General features: G+C 36.2%; 1 protein-coding gene across 1 annotated transcript; it reads right to left on the bottom strand.

Moving 5' to 3' along the window:
- LOC105159797 (uracil-DNA glycosylase, mitochondrial) lies at positions 1,106-18,940 on the bottom strand. The gene is made up of 7 exons (XM_011076989.2): positions 18,589-18,940; positions 17,473-17,690; positions 16,687-16,845; positions 15,745-15,775; positions 4,134-4,269; positions 2,685-2,768; positions 1,106-1,318 (listed from the first exon to the last, which is right to left on the bottom strand). Exons 1-7 carry the CDS (start codon positions 18,830-18,832, stop codon positions 1,252-1,254), a joined length of 939 nt encoding a protein of 312 aa, XP_011075291.1. The 5' UTR covers positions 18,833-18,940; the 3' UTR covers positions 1,106-1,251.

Genomic DNA, 19,832 nt, shown 5'->3' with positions numbered 1-19,832 from the left:
ATAGGTGAATGGGAATAAACAGGAATGGGAGAATGAGGAGAAATACGAAATAGGGCGAAAGCAAAGATAAGGTGGATTTTCAAATTCGAAGGGTACAAAAAAGTAATTTCACATTCAAAGTATCCCAATTAATCTGAGACAGTAAACATGTTTTGGCGGATAAAATGTGTACTGTGTATGGCCAAGTAAGCTTCGGTCTACCCTGTTCCATTTGGGACAATCCATCGCACTGTCCCAAATCAATCCCAGAATGAGATATCCATCTCATCCAGTAAATACCGCCTTACAGTTCGGTACTACCGTCCTAACTAGCATCTAACGAGCGGAAGGACGCTTCAGCAACTTAGAAAGCAGGAATATGATTAACGTCCACTGATTAGTTAATTGTGAAACATTCTAAAATTTTAATTTAATTGATTATTTTTAACTCCTCTTCTGTTAAGATTTTTCCCTCATGTATATTTTGATTTCTCCAACATTATTTATTATTATTGTTTGCAACATTTTTTTATAAATCAAATATTATTGTATTAACATATTTATTTAGGTACTGTTTTTTCTATAAATATTTCTAATACAATTTCAATAAATATTTCATTTTAATTCAATTTTGAAAACTATGCACATACCAAACTTATTAGTACTATATATTTTCAAATTGCTTTATTTTCGAACAGCAAATGCTAGTCACACTATTGGTTCCAACAAAGCAAATTTAGTAATTATTAAACTTGAGGATAACAAAGGTATTACCACGAAAAAATTCAAATCTCAAGCTCGAAGAAGTGGTTATGCAATAAAAAGAACTACCTGTCATATAACTGTTACATTGAAAAATATACCTTTAAATGAGTATGAAGAGATAAATTCGTTAAAAAAACCAAGATGGAAAAAGAAGAAAAAACAACCCTTTAGTGTCTTCCTTTTTTCAGTCTGCTTTCTTCTTTCATATTTAATTTATTTTTTATTTATTTATCTGACTTCTCATTACCTCACTGTCTTTATATAGATAGTTTTTTTCATGTATTTTTTTTATCACCACTTGTGAATATAAAATTAACATATTAATATTTTGTGGATATTTATTAAATAATAAAAAAGTCTATTTAGTATTTTTAAAAATATTAAAAAAGATTATATATACATAGAGTGTGCCACAAATAAAACACGCGTTTTTGTTAGTTGATAACTTTATATATAACATCGACTTGCCCCTGGAATGACAAAATAGGGGAATAGTCCTCAGCCGCACTACAACTGCCATTCTATTGGAGATATTCCCAATTTCTCCAGGATCTGGTTTGTCCGAGAAAAGTGCCTGTGCCATGAGTTCAAAAATTTCCATTAGTAACAAGAAAAAGTAATTTCCTCTCTGGTTACCTGATTATCCGTTTATAATCTTTCTTTGGAAGAAAAACATACACAAACATATTACAGAAGACAATACATGGGCAATGGGCGGTATCTTTATGTCATAGTGGAAGACAGCACAAAAGTTAATTAACATTGGCAGATTGTCAAATACAATGGTATCAAACTGCACGAGACTTCCTAAAATGACCTAGGATATGGAACTGTCCCAAGTATTGTAATATTTCAAACAGTGCTGATTTTATCAACCTCTTCATTCCATTGCATTTTACTTATCTTCCGTTCATGGAGAAGGGTACACTCAACAGCATATAATCCTACCATGTGATGTATCAAAATCCTTGCTAATAGCCTATAGTCTAGAAATAACAGGTATCAAACTTTTGAATTTCTACGTGTTACAATGGTGGTAAAAAAAGGATGCAATTGAACCAGATATGTGATTTCCAATTAGCTGATCCCTTCTAGACTCTTACGATGTGATCCGGTCTAGATTGGGGTGGAGATTGCTGTAGCATATGTTTTTCTCTCAGACTCAAATTATGTGTTAATGGATTCAACTATTTATTCCTGAACTGATAGTTAATGGAGCCAGGTATTTGAAAATAAGCTCCTCAATCACTTTTTCTCTAGGAATCATAAGAAAAATCTACTGTTGGTAGAGTGGGGCGCCTTAATGAGAACTAGAAATTAGAAAGCCATATAAAAAAATTTACCAATTAAAAGATGCTACAATCTTCATCTAACAATTCGTAAAGCATACCACACCACAACTAATTCTCAAAACTTAACGTCCATCCTTCAACCAATGAAGTCAGATAAATGCCAATACAAGCTGAATACCTCACAAAACTCCAAATTGCCCCAGATGACTTGTGAAGACACGAGTATCATTTTCCCTTTGTAAATCATGAACCAGATCAATTCTAGACATTAGAGATAAATCCTCAAGTCTCAGAGAAGAGAGGGTTCAATTCTCAATTCCTTGCGTATTGTTACTCAGACATTCTTATGCAGGAAATGCAAATGATGAAAATATGCCAGCCACGCTCATCCTGAAAATTGCGAAATGACCAAGCTCACCTTTATGATCTAATTAGATTTATTTAAATGGCTCTGACTAATAATCCTTGACACCGAAACTCTCTTCTGATTATTACTAATTTGGTTTACGCAATTTAAATCACATGGTCCAAACCCAACTCCAATCAAGTTTGCATATCTATCCTTTCCTTTAAAACCAGTCCTATATAGTACAAACACTGGAGTCATATATTATACAAAGGTAAATTTTACAGTAATTAGAAACAAACCTGCATCCAAAGAAGCCCCTGTTTGCAGATAAACCAGAAGGATGTGCTGATCTGAGAACATAGTGCTTTGATTCATCTATCAACCTGCATAAACAATTTCAACAGAACATGTAATATAATAAATTTGCTATCAACTTCCACATACCATAATTCTCTTACACTAGGTTGACATTATTACTTATTATAAAAGAACTCTCAGGCCTAAATAGAGATTTCTAGCTAATAACACTTTCCACCAAATTAGGCCAGTTTAAAGTCAGAGTTGGTCAATGAAATCTTTAAGCAATTTTATTGTGCGTAAGAGTTTCAATAAATTCATCGGTGCATGCAGATTTGGGAAGTAGTACGAAATGACCCACAGGTGATCATGTCCAGACCGCTAGTTGTCCAGATAAAGATGGTCCAGAAATACAACATAGCTTCATGCCTACATTAGATGATTATCTACTATGCTGTCCAGTACATCAATCATACACATAATGATGGCGTAAAGAAAGGTCTGGAAATGGAACAGAGCACGAGAATAAGGTAGATGATTTATATTACCTACATGCAAAAAGTAACCAATTATCAAAATGCTATAGCAACCTCACAAACTATTATCAACACGATTTCCACAGTTCAGTAACCTAAGTTCACATCAAGGAAAGCCACCGAAAAGATCCTCTTTTTTACAACATTTAGACTTGAGTAATAATCTGGAGTTGCTGGCAAGTGCTTAACACTTGTCTGGGGCTTCTCCTCATATGTATAGCCCTTCCAGTAACAAAACTTTATTGTATCTAATATGATCCCTAACAAAATTTAGCTTCACTCAACAAAATTGATTTTCTTACACGATCACAGTTTCCAGATTCATAACTATCTTCCATCACGCAAGGTTAATTGCACTCTCCAAATATTCATTTAGCTTTCAAATGAAGGATTCATCTCCGGGCATGCAGGAAATTTGCCCTCTTACTTTGACCATACGAGTTATCAAGGATCTTCCTCGTGTTTTTATCACATGAATCCCTATTTTGTCAATTCAATTGTTTTCAACTGTTCCTAGGATAATTGTGTTCGAACAATTCGATGATAATTCCACCCCAAGTTAGCTTCTCTATCAGTCTGTGATATATCATGCAAGAATAGACAAGATAAAAATCAGGATGACATTTTTTTGGTCTACAGGCAAGAAAATTATTCAGGATTAAGTTTCGCTTATCTTGCAAGTTTTGGAAGGACCCCATTCCCAATTTGGGAGAAAAGTTTTCTCCCTCATGCAAGGTAAACTTTAACCACAAAATTCTCAGTGATCATAGATAGGATTCTCATAGTATTAGACAGAGTCAAAAACTTCTACGGCAGTTGACAACTTAACAAGGCCATTCATCAAAACCATGTTGCCCAGTTACACATGTATAACAGAATAACTACCACGAAGGCATGTATAACAGAATAAACTACCGGGATTTGGCTTGTGCGTAGTTTCCCCAAAGAAGAAAAACAACTCCTTTTCTTTTCTGAGAAATTGCTCCAATTACAGCATCAGTGAACTGCTCCCACCCTCTTTTAGCATGAGAATTTGCTTGATGTTGTCTAACTGGAAAGTCAGAATGGAATTTATGTCAGACTTGGAAAGTTCAATATAAAATGACAATGTACTGCACGTAAATTTCAAACTCATCTTTTCAAAAATAAGAATAAACAAAGAGGTTTCTGTCAACGCTCTCCTTTCTCTTTGGAAAGTTGATCCAATTCTTAAGGGTTCCTCAACAAGTAAGAACTCCAAAAGGTGTCCCTCAATCAATATCATCTCTCACTCTAATATGCTTGGGCTATGAGTTAAGCCTGCCTAATAGTGAGAAATATCCTCATTCTCTCATTCTCCCTACTTTACATAAGTAACTCAGTCTTAAAGGAAGCTGCCCATGTGCCTAAGGCCGTTTTGCAGGAGACCCCCTTGATGACACTACATGGACCGCCCAAATATCACAAAAACAACAAGATCAGAGGAAACAGAGGTTACCTTAACAGCAACTTCTGCCTTGTAAGGCCTGCCAGCACCCCATATGATCAAGCAAAACACCGTAAACAGCACGATAAACCCACAAAGCGCCATCAAAGCCTGGCACCGCCGCGTAAACGCCTTATCATCATCAAACTCATCATAATTCCCCTCTTCTACAATCACATTGCACTCAGGCCACCCTTTATCATTTCTCTTCCGGCCACCCTTTCGCCCTGAGGATGACCGGAATATGCCGGAGAATCGGCTGGGGGGGGGGGTTGCGGGGCGGGGGGGGGGGGGTGGGGGTAGGGGGCGTCCCGTTGCCAATTTAAATAATATGTTGCTTTCAATCAATGCAATTAGTTGCTTCTTTAAATTCTCTCGCAATCTAATGCACTGTTGTTGTCGCTATTATCTTTGTTGGCACCCATCGAGCGTGTTGATAGGAATTCATCGTTGGCTTTCCCGACACAAGTGATTGTTCACTGCTAGACTAACAGCCCAATGGTCCCCTTTCCCTGCCTTGCGAAAGTCACTTAAAGGGAAGTGTATTAAGCCTCAATTCCTAAGCCGTACGACCGAAGTGGTTTTCTATGACCCACAATTTCCACAAAAATGTAAGCCAAGATGCTAAGGCCGTGAGACGGGTCATGATGCCCAATGAAACACTGTTGTCCGAGAGGATGAGAACTCCAAGTTGCAAGATGTCATGACGGCTTTCGAGAAGGTCAAAAGTATGGACTACGAGATCACTGTATCGAATAACCAAATGGACGAGTGTCTAAGAGTGAGCTGGAGCCTTGAGGGCAAGTAACATTGTTGAAATGAGGCTAGAAATGGAGCAAATTGACATGCTTCAACGAGTAGTGAGCAATACCATGTTGTTGCTCCTGATCCTAGTGTTAGGCTTCAAATTCCTGAGCTCAAGGTCTATATCGATGCTCGTGATGCAAAAAAGTCAAGAACTTCCTTTTTTGACATGAAATAGTACTACTTGCATATTGAGTATGAGTGAGAAAGGTATCAACTACTAAGATGTACCTGACTAATGGCACACCAAGCATGCAAATATTCAAGTAAAAACGATGCATCTAAACACCTGTGGCTTTTTTGAAGAGGCAACAGATGGGTATTAGAGCATATATGTGCTCCGTTAGAGATTATGTAAAGCGTTCTTCGCACTCATGTTGAACATTTGGTACATCACAGAGATAAAGCTCTTTATATTACTGGATTGTTTAAAACTATGAACACAAAAATCCAACTACAGCACCAGAAAGTATAGACTTGCGTTTGACGATGACGCGGTTGAAGGCTTCATGTATTACAATCCGAGTCCTATAGAGAAAGACAAACGACATCTGACCTGCACAAAATACGGTGGCACGGGCAAAATCCTTCATAAGCAATTCAAACAAAGGTGGAGGAGACTGACAGCTTCATATGCAGGGCAGTCCTTAGACTAGTTCAAGTCAAAACAAACCCAAGGAGAATAAATAATGACATGACAGTAGGGTGAAGGGCGACAGGTGCTTTGTGTGCGATAGCCTCATTGATATAGAGACTGTTCAAAGAAAAAAGAAACAACTTTTGAAAGCACTAGCGAGCCTCACTAACTATTATGAGGAAGAAGCACCGCTCTTATGTAGAAGTCAACCCTTTGTTCGTGATGCTTTCAATGCGACGACCAACATCAATACATAAACTGTAAAAAAATCTCTTGCCACTATAAAGAGAAAGCACCATAGTAGTTAAAGGCGCACGATGCATGGCTCGAAGGTCCCTAGAGTTATGGCCAGTTTGCCTTTCTAAAGCATGGCACCAAAAACAAATTATATATTTATACATTAATATCATTTAACATCAGTATTGCAGAAACAATTAAAAATTGTTAAAATATTAATTTGGAGATTTATGTATAACAACATACTTGTAGTTGCTATATTTGGTACATAAATATTATTACACGATTGATTAGGAAATTTGTGTACATCTGTTGGTGACCAAAAAGCCAATTGGATTAGCTTTTCTTGTTTGTCAATCTTTATCAAAATAATATTGAATTGATAAATATGGTAAGAATTCATCAAACTGGCATTGTTTTTGTTGTGCTTACCACTTACGTCGAACGATGGTCAATGTCACAACGAAATGCCCATCCACCAAAAGGTTGAACCAATGGAGTTGGGTTGTTTATAAGTTTGGCAGTTATGAAACCAACTTTTCAGGGTTGGTCTGAAACGTTCCAAGTCGAGGACCTCGAGACAGGGCATCAAGTGCTATATAAGTATTGCAACCCTGTTTCGTCGGCATGAAATGTAAGTCATCTATGCAATTTTATTGGGTTAGTTGGCAAGGTAATCGACTGACTTTATTGACTCGCGGGAGTCATCATATGGAAGCCTTAAAGGTTTGGTCGGTATGACTAGGATTCCCAATTCCGATAGTACGAGATTAGTCCTTGGACTTGACTGAGTAACCATGACAGTCATGTGCATATGAAAACTATATCTTGATATGGCGAGGTGGTTGTGCCGTGAGGCATAGTCATCATAAGCATTATCCAATGCAGTCACATTATGTAGCGAGGACGGTGGATTTCAAGATAGAATCCGTCCCTGACAGTAATGTGACAATAGTGTCTCCTATACGCTCTGGGACCCGTTTATGCCAAAATCTTTAACCACAGTGACTGAATGAATGGGATAAGTTTCTCAGTTCAATCAGTATGGTAAATGAGGACTCGAGTTATAAGTATACATATCTAGTCCAGGATGAGAATCGAGGCTCAATTCCGTGTTGGGAGACGGTTGACAGTAGAACCGTACTCGTATGAAACTCAATGCCTAAATGTTCACGCCACTATTCACCTAGTTTCTAGTGCTATGGACTGGCCACCATGATAACAGGCTATTTCTGGTTATTGGATAATTGAAAATAATTAATTAAACTTAATTTAATTAATTGTATTGATCACAGACGCCCAAGTCTAGTTGAGGGTGAACCTAAATAGTCACACTATACCACTAGAATGGGATGGAATTAAGTTGAAACTAATTCCAGAAGAATCGAATCAATTTAATTGGATTAAATTAATTTTTGGAGGGAATAAATGATTAGATCACTTATTTAGACCAATCTAATAGATGGATGACTTGAAATTTAATTAATTGAAATTTTAAATTAGTCCTTAAATTAATTGGATTAATTTATTTGGGCTTGGTCCAATTTATAAGTTGGATTTACAAATTGAAAGAGAGAAAAATGGGCTTAGATCTTTTAATTGGATTAAAACATATGGAATTTATTGATGGGCTTGTAATCAAATTTGATTTAATTGAAGTCCATTAGATATTGGTTTGATTTAATTTTAATTAGTCGAGCTCTATCCATTAAACACAAGCCCAAGGCCTTAGAGGACCTTGGCTAGGTCAAGAAGGAATGAACCTCCTCCTTTGGAGAGTGGTTGACTAATTTTTTAATCTAGAAAAATAGGCCACATGCCCTTTTTTAATGAGGATTGGTTGGTTGGTTGGAGCTAACTAGGTTATCTCATTTGTGTATGTGACTTGGTCGTATATATCACACATAAAAACCCTAGCCGACTAGACTACATGCACAACACACTCTCTACTTGTCAATCCAGCCTCTCTCTCTTTCTCTCCACACTCTCTCTTAGTCTTAGAGATCAAAGAGATTCAAGAAGATCGAGCATTAATTCAATAATGTTTGTTCGATTTCTTGTTGTTCCGTGATCATTCTTGCTAGCACGAGAAGATCACATCCTAGTGGGAGCGTGGATATCTCTGGAGGATCTCTACGTAGAGATATAGATTTGAGGAAGAGAATCAACGCTTATAGCTGATTCAAGAAATCAATGAGTGTAATGTTCTCGATTTATTTACTCGTTCCTTTATGGTATTCTTGGCCTATGCAATCGGATTATTTTAGACACCAAACACCTTGGAAAGATCAAAGGAACACGCCTCTTGATTGGTATTTACGTATGTGTTCTCGATTAATTTCAATTTTTTGCACTTCCGCCGCGCGTCCCTAGCCGATCTGCTTCCTACAAGATCGTTGTTGATATTTTTGGTAGATAGAGCAATCATATCAATAAATGTTGTTAGAAAATTGATTAGGAGAGTTGTGTATATTTACTTTATTTGTAGTTTATATTTTTGGTAGATAAATCAATCATAACAAATATTTTTAGAAGATAGCTCAGGAGATTTGTGTATATTTACCTTATTCGTAGTTCATATTTTTTGTGAGAATCAATCATATCCATACAATATTTGTAGTTCTTGTTGGAATGAATGACCAAAAGCCAATTGGATTGAGTGTTCGCGATTAGCCAATCTTTCTCAAATAATATTAAATTGATGAATACGATAATAATTCATCAAGTTGGCTTTGTGTGTATTGTTGTGCTTACCACTATAGTTGAATAGGATTTCTATATCACAACAAAATGCCCATAGACCAAAAGGTTAACCTGTGGAGTTAGGTCGCGCATAGGTTTAGCAGTTACGAAACCAATTCCTGAGGGCCGGTCTGAAACGTTCCAAGACAAGGACCCCAGACAAGCATCGAGGGTCCTATAGAGACTTGCACTAAGTACTGCAGGCGTATTTTGTCAACAGAAGACATAGGTCGTCTGTACAGTTTTAGTAGGTTAGTTGGCAAGGTAGTCGACTGATTAAACTGTGTCGCCGGAATTGTCATATGGAAGCCTCTTAAGGCTTGGTCGATATGACTGGATTCCTAATTCCGATAGTACGAGATTGGTCCTCGAACTTGAGGAATCATGGCAATCATGTGCATAAGAAGACTATGTCATGGATATGGCGAGTGGTGACTGTGTCGTGAGGCATGGTCATCATAAGCCTTATCCAGTGCAATTGGAGTATGTAACGAGGACGGTGGATTCCAATAAAAAATTTGTCCCCTGTCAGTATGTGACACTGAGATCTCTTACACATTCTGAGATGGTTTGGACTCCAATAGTCTTTGGCCAAAGCAATTGATCAATAAGGGATAGTTTTCCTAGATTGGATCAATAAATGAATCTCGAGTATTAAGCATAGTTACCCAATCAAGGATGGGAACCGATGCCCAATTTCATGCCCTAGACTAAGGCCGACAAACGATTGCAGTAGGACAGTATCGTATGAATTCGGAGCCTAAATGTTCATGTAGTTATTCACCTAGTCTTTAGTGTCATGGACTGTTGTTGCTAGACGACCACCCATGCTAACGGGCTATTTCTGGCTATGGGATAATCAGAAATAATTATTTTAGATTAATTAATTATGTTAGTCACACACACCCAAGTCTAGCTAAGGGTGAAAGTAAATAGTCACAAGATACCGCTATAACGAGATGGAATTAATTTGGGATTAATTCCAGAAGAGTTGAATGAATTTAATTGGATTAAATTAACTCATAGAGAGAATAAATGATTGGATCATTTATTTAGAGCAATCCATTGGAGGGATGACTTGAAATTTAATTAATTAGAATTTTAAGTTAGCCATTAATTAATTGAATTAATTTTATTACGCTTGGTCCAATTTATAAATCAAAAGAGAGATAATAAAAGGTTTAAATCCTTTTCTTAGATTAAAGAATGTTTTAATGTTAGGCTTGTAACTAAACTAGGTTTAATTAAAGTCCATTAGACGTAGACTTGATTTAATTTTAATTAATCCAGTCCGATCCATTAGATACAAGCCCAAGGCCTTGGTTAGAACTTAGCTAGGTCAAGGAGGATATTTTGAAGAGACAAGGCTGATTTTGGAGGCTCAAATTCATCCATGATAGGTTGCTAGGTTAGGGTATGTATGACTAGGTCATATATATAGTTACATTAAACCCTCGCCACACACAACATATACTAGCCTCTCACACTCTCAAACTCGTCCTCTCTGTTTCTCTCTACTCTCCATCTTTTTAGTTTTGCCTTTTGGTCTTAGAAATAAAAAAAAAACAAAAGAAAATCAAAACACGTTAGTTGATAGTGGTTGTTTTAAACTATACTCTTATGTAATCATTCTTACTACCACGAGAAGATCATGTCCTTGTAGTGGGAAGGTGGACGATTTTAGAGGATCTCATAGTCAAGATCTATCCATGAACGGACCCTACAACGAGGAATCAATGCTTGTAGCCGTGCAAGAAAAACGATAAGGGTATAATTTCTATTTATAATTCCACTTGTTTATTATTCTTGTGATTCTATGGCCATTGTTTATTTTTATTATACATAGAAGGCTCGGGAAAAGATCAAGGGTACACCCCTTGATCAAGTTTATTGCATGCTTGAATTGTTAATTTTTTATTTTTTGCGCTTCCGCCACGCTTCCCGGGCTAATCACTCCCTTTAACTCGTAACAGAGCCCGATTCAGTGTCCAGGCCTAGAATCTAAGATGTTTTGCATGAATCAGCATGTTGACATGTTTTAATCAGCTTTGGAAGCATTATTCATGTGTGTAATTGCATATCTAGATTTAGGGTTTATATCATTAATTTTGGGCAAGAGAAACTTCTTGAAGTTTGGGATTTCTAAATTTAATTGATTTTTGTTTGTTTCAAAAACTACAGGAAAAAAAAAACACGAAGTTTCAGAGAAATGAGGAAAAAAACGTAGGAGACTGCCGCTACCAACTGGCAGGGGCACAAGCATGAAGGCCTAAGCACGCAAAGGTTTGCACTCCACATCGGGCCGCACACGTGCGCAGGCTCTGGCAGGGACACGACCGCGGCAAGCAGGGGTGCCTGAGCACGCGCGTGACTGGCTAGTGACTGGCCTGTCGTGTGGACCAATTTTTTCTATTCTTTTCAAAAAATTTCTGTATATTTTTCTGAAACAATTGATTTTGATGAATTTAATTTTGGTTGAGATTTGGTATTTTTCAAAATAAAATCACTAAATTAATATGAATTGGTTTTTCAAACAAGAGTTAATTTTGCTTAGGTTGCATTTATGTCCATAATTAAGTTGCATTATTTTACATAAAATTCCTTAGATTGGATATCTGATTATCTTATGATATTGAATATCATGTTGGTGCATAATTATTTGGAATATTTCATGCTATTTTGTTAATTGGATTAACATGGATGATCACAAAGCCCATTGGACCTTATGGATGATTTATTTTCTGTTGGATCAGGGCCTGCGTGCCTCGTTATTTTTCCTTATCTCATCGTTTTTAGCCTAATTTATTAAGACTTGCTTTCTCCCTATTTATGTACTCCCCCCAACTATTGTTTAGGGTTTCTTTTCAATTGTAATGAGTGTAATAGGTCAGAGAGAGGTTTAGTTTTTGTTGTATAACATTTGCAAAGAGCAAACACAAACGATAGAGGCGCATGGAGGTGACATGGGTTAGCCCATGGAGATCAATGGAGAAGAGGCCTAAGGGACGGAGCCCACAATGGAGATGAAGAAAATAAAGAGAGATTACAAGGCCCTATAACATGTTAAGCTACTCTTAGAGTCCTAGAGTGACCATAGATCCACTACAGGCTCAGTGGATAGTATAGGTACTTGGGCTTGTGATACAAGGGCGTACTAGGCATTTATTTTGCAGGCGATGCATTTTAGTTGATGCTTTTAATATGTATAATATTAAGCGTGCAAAATACTAAAATGTGATGAGGTCTCGATCATAATAAATTAATAACTCTCACTTGGTTGGACCAAGTTGATAATTAGACTACGGGGTGTAAACAAGTCGAGCTCGAGCCCAGCTCAACCATTTATGATGAGCTTGAACTTGAGCTCGCTTTTAAGGTTTGAGCTCGAGCTCGACGAGCTCTTAAGGTTTGAGCTCAAGCTCGACGAGCTCTTAAGGTTTGAGCTTGAGCTCGAATTACATGTAGTGAGCTCGAGCTGCCTCCGAGCCTTCGCCCAAGGCGGATATGGAGGCAGCGGATGGTGGTGGCATGTGGAGTAGGAAGTACAATAGCAGCGGCAGTAACTGGAGGTGGAGGGTGGGAGAGGTGGTTGTGAGAAGCCATTATTAGTTTCAACTTTTGAGGGAAGGAATCTTTTCAATGTAGTTGTTCTAATGCTACTCCTCCCAATCCCTTTCTCCATCGAAGAGAGGGACCCCTACAAAGGTTGAGCAAAACCTATATCCCTTCCCAAATCCTCAGATTTCTGCCTTACAAGTCGTGCTCCATCTCGCCAATGCTCAGATGCGTTACTCCCCCCCCCCTCCGAACAAGCCGACTATGCGACCAAGAATATGAGAAGAAATGGCAAACTTGTTTGAGTTCTTGATTGGCCAAGTGCCGGCGCTAGCAATCGACTTCCTCGTCACGTTGGTAGATGGATTTTGCAATAGTTGGTTCGGGGCTAGGGTTTTAGAATTTAGATTTAGGGAGAAAGAAATTGGTGAATGTCAAGTTGCGGAATGGGAAGAGTGAGAAAGAAATTGAGTTTTAGAATTTAGAGTTGTGACTTGTGAGGAAGAAAGAGAAAGCGATATACTACGGTAATCAATGGTACAAGATCAAGGGTACATACAAAAATTTAAAAATAAAAATATATATATAAAAAATTAAAAAAATAAGAAAAGGCTCGCAAGCTTATTAACAAAGGTCATTGATCTCGAGTCAAGCTCAAAATCGAGCCTCGCAAACTGCCTCAACTCATTTGTCACCCCTATATTAGACCTTTAAAATGGAAATAACAAAGGATTGTTATTTCATGTCTTCCATCCACAGTAATGTAGTGGGGAAGCTAATTTCACTCATATGTGGTCTCATGAGTTGTGGCACGTTCCGACTGAAATGAAGCTATACTATTATTGTGAATGTAGTGAATACGCACCTATTTCCGTGTCTCACGAGTCGTAGGGGCGATAGTTTGCGCTATAACTCGGTTGATGGGTCGGGTCTAACACCAAATAATGTGACTCGCTTCGAGTCCTAGGAATCATGCGAAAATGGTGAGTCAAAATATCTTCGGGATCTCGTAGGTCAAGAATAGTATTAGATACCTCCCATTAAAGTTATTTCCATGTGAATCATAAAAGCGGGACATGGGGAACTTCACTTGTGGACCTCAAGCATGCAATAAACCGATCAAGGATTGTACCCTTGATCTTTTCCCAGGCATCGGTGTACAATAAAAATAAACCATGGTCGTAGAATCACAAGAAAAACAAAGAGGCGGAAATATAAATAGAAATTATACCCTCATCATTTTCTTGCATGACTACAAGCGTTGATTCCTCATCTCCGGATCTGTTCACGGGTAGATCTCGATGAGATCCTCTAAAATCGCCCACCCTCCCACTACAAGGACGTGATCTTCTCGTGTTAGCAAGAATGATCACGGAAGAGTAGAGATCAAAACATCCGCTATCAAGTAACGTGTTTTGATCTCCTTTCGTTTTTCTTTGATCTCTAAGACCAAAAGATAAAACTAAGAAGATGGAGAGTAGAAAGAGAGAGGACGAGTATGTGTTGTATGTGTGGCTAGGGTTTAATGTAGGTATATATATGACCAAGTCATACATATACAAGGTCCTAACCTAGTTACACTCCAAAACATCAAAACCTTTACATAGCAACCTCTCATGGACGAATTTGAGCCTCCAAAAAGCCAAATCTCTTCAAATATCCTCCTTGACCTAGCCAAGGTCTAATTAAGGCCTTAGGCTTGTATTTAATGGATCGAGCTTGATTAATTAAAACTAAATCAAGCCTACGTCTAATGGATTTTAATTAAACCTAGTTTAATTACAATGCCAACATTAAGACATCCTTTAATCCAATTAAAAGATTCAAACCTTTTATTATCTCTCTTTCAATTTATAAATCCAATTTATAAATTGGACCAACCTAATAAAATTAATCCAATTAATCTTAATGGCTAACTTAAAATTCTAATTAATCCAATTTTAATTAAAAAAATATTATTTTTTTAATAATACTACCATAACTATATAAATGAGACAATAATATAATTGAAAGCTTATTTTTTTTGTAAGTTTATATGTGCATGTTGTACGCATTGAAATGTTACAAATTTTAGAATGTGTTACTTAAATAAACATTAAAACATTTATAAATTATTTATATGATTATCTTAATTTATAAAATAATTAAGTGCGTCTATAATATGTAAGTATAAATAAATTATACATATTCTTTATAGATGTAGAAATATATATTATTATAAGAATATATAAAATATACAAAATATTAAAAAAATAATAAAGGCAAGTCCGGATCCTAACCAACTATTTTTTTTTAATTTGGACGGTATTAATTTTTTTTATCGTCCCTAACTACTAACTAATTCTATAAGGTGCACAAGTGTGTGATTTCATGCCAAGGTATGCATGAAGTATTAAAAATGACTTGGACTAGAGCTTTCACATTGTAAACTTCTAAAATACATTGACACAAACCTATTAACTCATCCAAGCTACTTGAGTTATCATTAAGTTGCACAAGCAAAAATCCAGAAAGTAATCTAGAATCTAGAATCTCTGGATGTAGCTTCTTAAGCCTATACATTTCCATGCCTCTCATATTAAAGTTAAAGAAGTTGCAATTTAAGTATGCTTTCATCATAAATGAAATGAAAATCCATTCCTGCAACTTAGCAAACATCAACCTAAAATGTCACATTAATGAATCTCAAAATACATCCATGCGTGAGATAATTCACACTAACACGTTAGATTTATGTCTTATTTTCCATCACTCCTTTCTCTTTCCACTTTCTTTCCGTAGACATCAAAAGAACAATATTATAATGTCAACGCTTAGAGGATACAATAATTGTCCTTTATTTTCCATTACTACCTTTTACTTCTCCATCCCTTTTCCCTCCCCCGCCCCACCCCCACCCCAAACGAAAAAAGAATCAAACATTTGAACTAAAGGTGAAAACGACAAAAAATACACATTTAAACTTCTACATTGAGCAACCATCTGTATTTGCAATTATGAATCAAGTTAGATAAAAAGAGAACACTACAATCAAATTAAGAGAAATACCCTCCGTACACATGATAGAGGAGGATAAAAGAGCATACCCGTGAGTACAGCATTTAGAAGGAGAACACCCTAGAAATGATCACAAAGGAGAATTCTCTTAGTAAAGGAGTAAATTCCATATGCATTTAAATTCAATTTTGGTAGAAGATAGTCAAGTAGAATGATGGCATCAATAGAAACTTGACTAAATCAAAAAACGAATTGCAATAAACAAACTAGACCAATTTCTTTCTGCAGCTTATTTCAGAATTGGACACTGATGATGATTATGCTATGGCATTGCAACTACTTGACTCTTTATGTCCGTCAAGAGACTCAAGATTCATTCCTAAGTTTGAAGTCTGGTAATATATTCTTCAGTCAAAGAAACAATTTTTTGCTCATTCCATTTCAAAATTCAGCTCTGCGCTCCATGGAACTAGCAAAGAAGGTTAAGGCTCTTCCATTGCACACAGAATAGTGAAAAAATATAGGCTATCCATGCAGTCAAGTACAGAAATGAAAACATGCTTCTAGGAGACATGTTTTGTTTGGAATATCAAGAAATCTGGTAATGGATCCAAAGAGTAAACCTTATTCCAAACAGACACTAACTTACACCCTGTTTTCCAATATCTATTTATTACCTAAAAACAAGTATAGCAAATGTGTATCTCAACTGAAATGCCAAACCAACCAAATCACCCGGAAAACTTTGTAATTACTTAAACAAACACATTTCAATTTAAAACATTTCCCAAGGGAATATTTTGAAAGCATTTGGAGAAAGATTTCACAAAATGAAAAATTAAAACTAATCCAAACACAATCGATATTTTTCACAACAAATACATTTACAATCAGTTTATTTAACCTTTCTTAAAACAACAACAATTATTAACATGCATTTCTGAATGGGACAAATTAGAAGAACTTGGACATCATGGGTGCTAAGATAGCACGAGATAATGTGTACCAGGTATATGGAAAGCAAACATTACCTGTACTGCCCATTTTTCCAGATTCCCATTAGATGGAATCGTACATCCCACATCTTGTTGAAGCTCTTTATATATGTTTGCAAGACTTGAAGGGACTTTGATGCCATCCGGAACTGAGAAAGAGAGGCCCATTGCCTGACCTGGCCCATGATATGGGTCCTAAAAAGAAAGTTTCACAGAGACCATCCATCATTTGTTGAATAGGTAATTAGGCATCTAGAGCCAAATAGAAGCCATAAAAAAACTCAAGAACAACTTGGAAAAATGGACATGTAAATAACTGAACTTTTAAGAGAAAGTTAATAGAAAACTGAGTTCAATAGACAGCAACAAGTTGCTCAAATGGAAGCAAAGATTCGGTGAATATCATGGAGATAGGAGCAGCAATATAAGTTTCCATCTATGGCATTTCAAATAGCAAAGAGACAGAAAACGATTAAAACTTATTACGAGCCAGCAGCGACCAAAGATAACACTACCACTAAAACTTATCAGATAATATCCCACTATAATCCATGGACAAACTAAACTACCCAAGTATCAAATTTATATGTCCGTTTTCCTTTTAGGCCATATATCAAAGAGCAAGTTAACCCATAATCAATGATGTGTAGTAGCAATTATGCTAAAGTCGAGATAATGAAATTAATAAAGAACCATCTTACTTATGAGTGTTATACATATGAGAAAGCATCCATAATCAAATTCAATGTCATCATATCTCTCGATACTTTTGTCTATATATAGATACTGTGAGATTCATTGCCAATCAAACATAACGTGTACCTGTCCAATAATAACTGCCTTAACCCAATCAAATGGAGTTGTATTAAGTGCATTGAAAATCAGATGCTGAGGAGGGTAGATTGGCGTGCTGCCATGGCATATTTCACTCTCCACAAATTCACTCAGCTTCAGTGCATAAGGCTTCTGCAGCTCTCCAGAGAGCACTTCCAACCATGATTCCTCTACCAATAGCTCCTCTAACTTTACATACCCAACTCCTTCATTATCCATAGCAAACAATCAATGCAGTCTTAACATTAAAGATATGATATGCACCAATCTGTACTAAATTAAAAATGTACGAGTAAAATTACTTTAACATAAAAACAATCATGATTTTGCAAACAGAAAAAGGGAAATACTAAAAGACATAAATACTGAAGAATGATAGAAGAACCAGATAATCTATTGCAAACATCAACACAGACTATTATGTAGAACTACAATATGATGGAAGGATATGAAAAAGAATATGAGATGTTACATAGAACACCACTCGGAGGTAGCAACAAAGAAAGCCAACTCGAGCTTGATTCAAACTCAGACGATACGAGTACGCAAACATCTAGCACTGGTACCAATTCAAAGGAAAAGATAAACATAGTGGAGAAAATGCGAATCAGCCGGAAGAATTCTACATTCAACCAACATTTCACCCTACCTATTCATAAAGCTTCTTTGGTCATAGATTTTGCAGACCTGAAGTAACAATGCTACTACAATCTCCTCCATCAATGGTTTCTCCAACTCCCAGGACTCCAGTCCATTTCGAATAGAATTTCACAGAATCATGAGCAGTCTCAGCATACTAAACTATGATGACTTCATATCAATAAATGGTATCAAAATGAAAAGCTGACGAGTGAAATCTCTTCAACATACATAGAATCAAACCGTTCTTATATGCAATGAACGGAAGAAAGTCAGCAACTTCTTATAGTACAGTATCAAATAAGAAATAACAAAATTCAAATGAAATGAAGAATAATAAATACTGCGTAGGCAGCAGGGAATTATGGAATAGGGAAATAAGAAAATCATGGAATAAAGGATCAGGAGACCTCATTTAATCTATGACTAGATAACTAAAAATGAAAATGAGAAGCATATGTTCACCTGCAGCAATTGCTTTAGAGACTTTCTCAGAGCACAGTTTTAGGTTTCTCTTGGACAAGGCGAGGGCTTTGTTGAATTCCATTCTCCGCTTCTGCTCCAAGGAAATGGTTGTTGTTGACAAGGAGGAAGCAGCGGAGTCGTTCAGTGACGAGAGGGGGCTTCGGGGCGGCGACGAGACTCTTTTGAGGCGCTTCGCCGACGGTTGCTGGAAGAAATCCATTAGGGTTTTGGAAGGAGCCGCCATTACTGCTGAGTTCTTGTGCTGTTGTGGCGGGAACAACTGCTATGAGATGGACGCTTCACATTTCGTTTTTCTTTATTCATTTTTTTTTTAAATTAAACCACCGAAGATTGGAAGCTTTTCATATTCCCCAATTTTTTTATATTAATTGAAAATTTGAAATAATTACAACAGAGAGTATTACTTTTCTAGATTTACTTGAAGAGTTATAAATAAGGATCCCTACTCCGTTACAATTGTTTTTATTTATGTTATTCTTTTTTACTTTCACATCTAATTATACTCAGGATTTAATTAGACTTTGCCCCCAATTCAAATGTCATATCAAGAAATTGCCGCTCTATGTTTTGTGGGTGTGATAATTTCATTTTCTGTAAAGTATATCTTTTTTTTAAAGTACATTAGGTTTTCAAATCATGAGACTTAGTATTTAAAGTTTTTAATTTTCATCCACATGAATACCTTTCGTTAAATTGATTGTTAAAACAACCGGCCAACCCAATTTTGGAGGAAAAATTAGGCGAGATCTTATCTATATAAGAGCATGTTTGGTTGCTAGTTTATTCAATACTCAAAAAGATTTATTTTTATTTTAATTTTATAATTGAGGACAATAATGTAAAAATATATATTTAACCCAATTTCTATAAAAAAGAAGTACTAATTCGAATTGTTTTGAAAATACCAATTCAAATTAATATGGAAATAAAAGCGCATACTAAATGCGTAGTAATGTAGAGACAATCAACTACTAATAATTCAAGAAAACTAACAGAGTCTTATGTTCAATTACCATTCGCATTGTTCGCAAAAAAATAAATAGAAAAAATCGAATAAATCACCCAAAGGATGTCAATGTACTTTTGAGTCAAATAAAATTATATATCCATACTTTAATATATTATACCGTTGTTTGTGCACAAAATAAGAAATACATTTCAATTATTATTTTTGGCTGAGAAAATTTTGTTTATAAATTTATTAAAACTTTCTATTTCACTAG

This window comes from Sesamum indicum, linkage group LG4, assembly GCF_000512975.1.
Source record: "Sesamum indicum cultivar Zhongzhi No. 13 linkage group LG4, S_indicum_v1.0, whole genome shotgun sequence".
Classification (NCBI taxonomy): domain Eukaryota; kingdom Viridiplantae; phylum Streptophyta; class Magnoliopsida; order Lamiales; family Pedaliaceae; genus Sesamum; species Sesamum indicum.
This window is presented reverse-complemented; position numbering and strand designations above follow the sequence as displayed.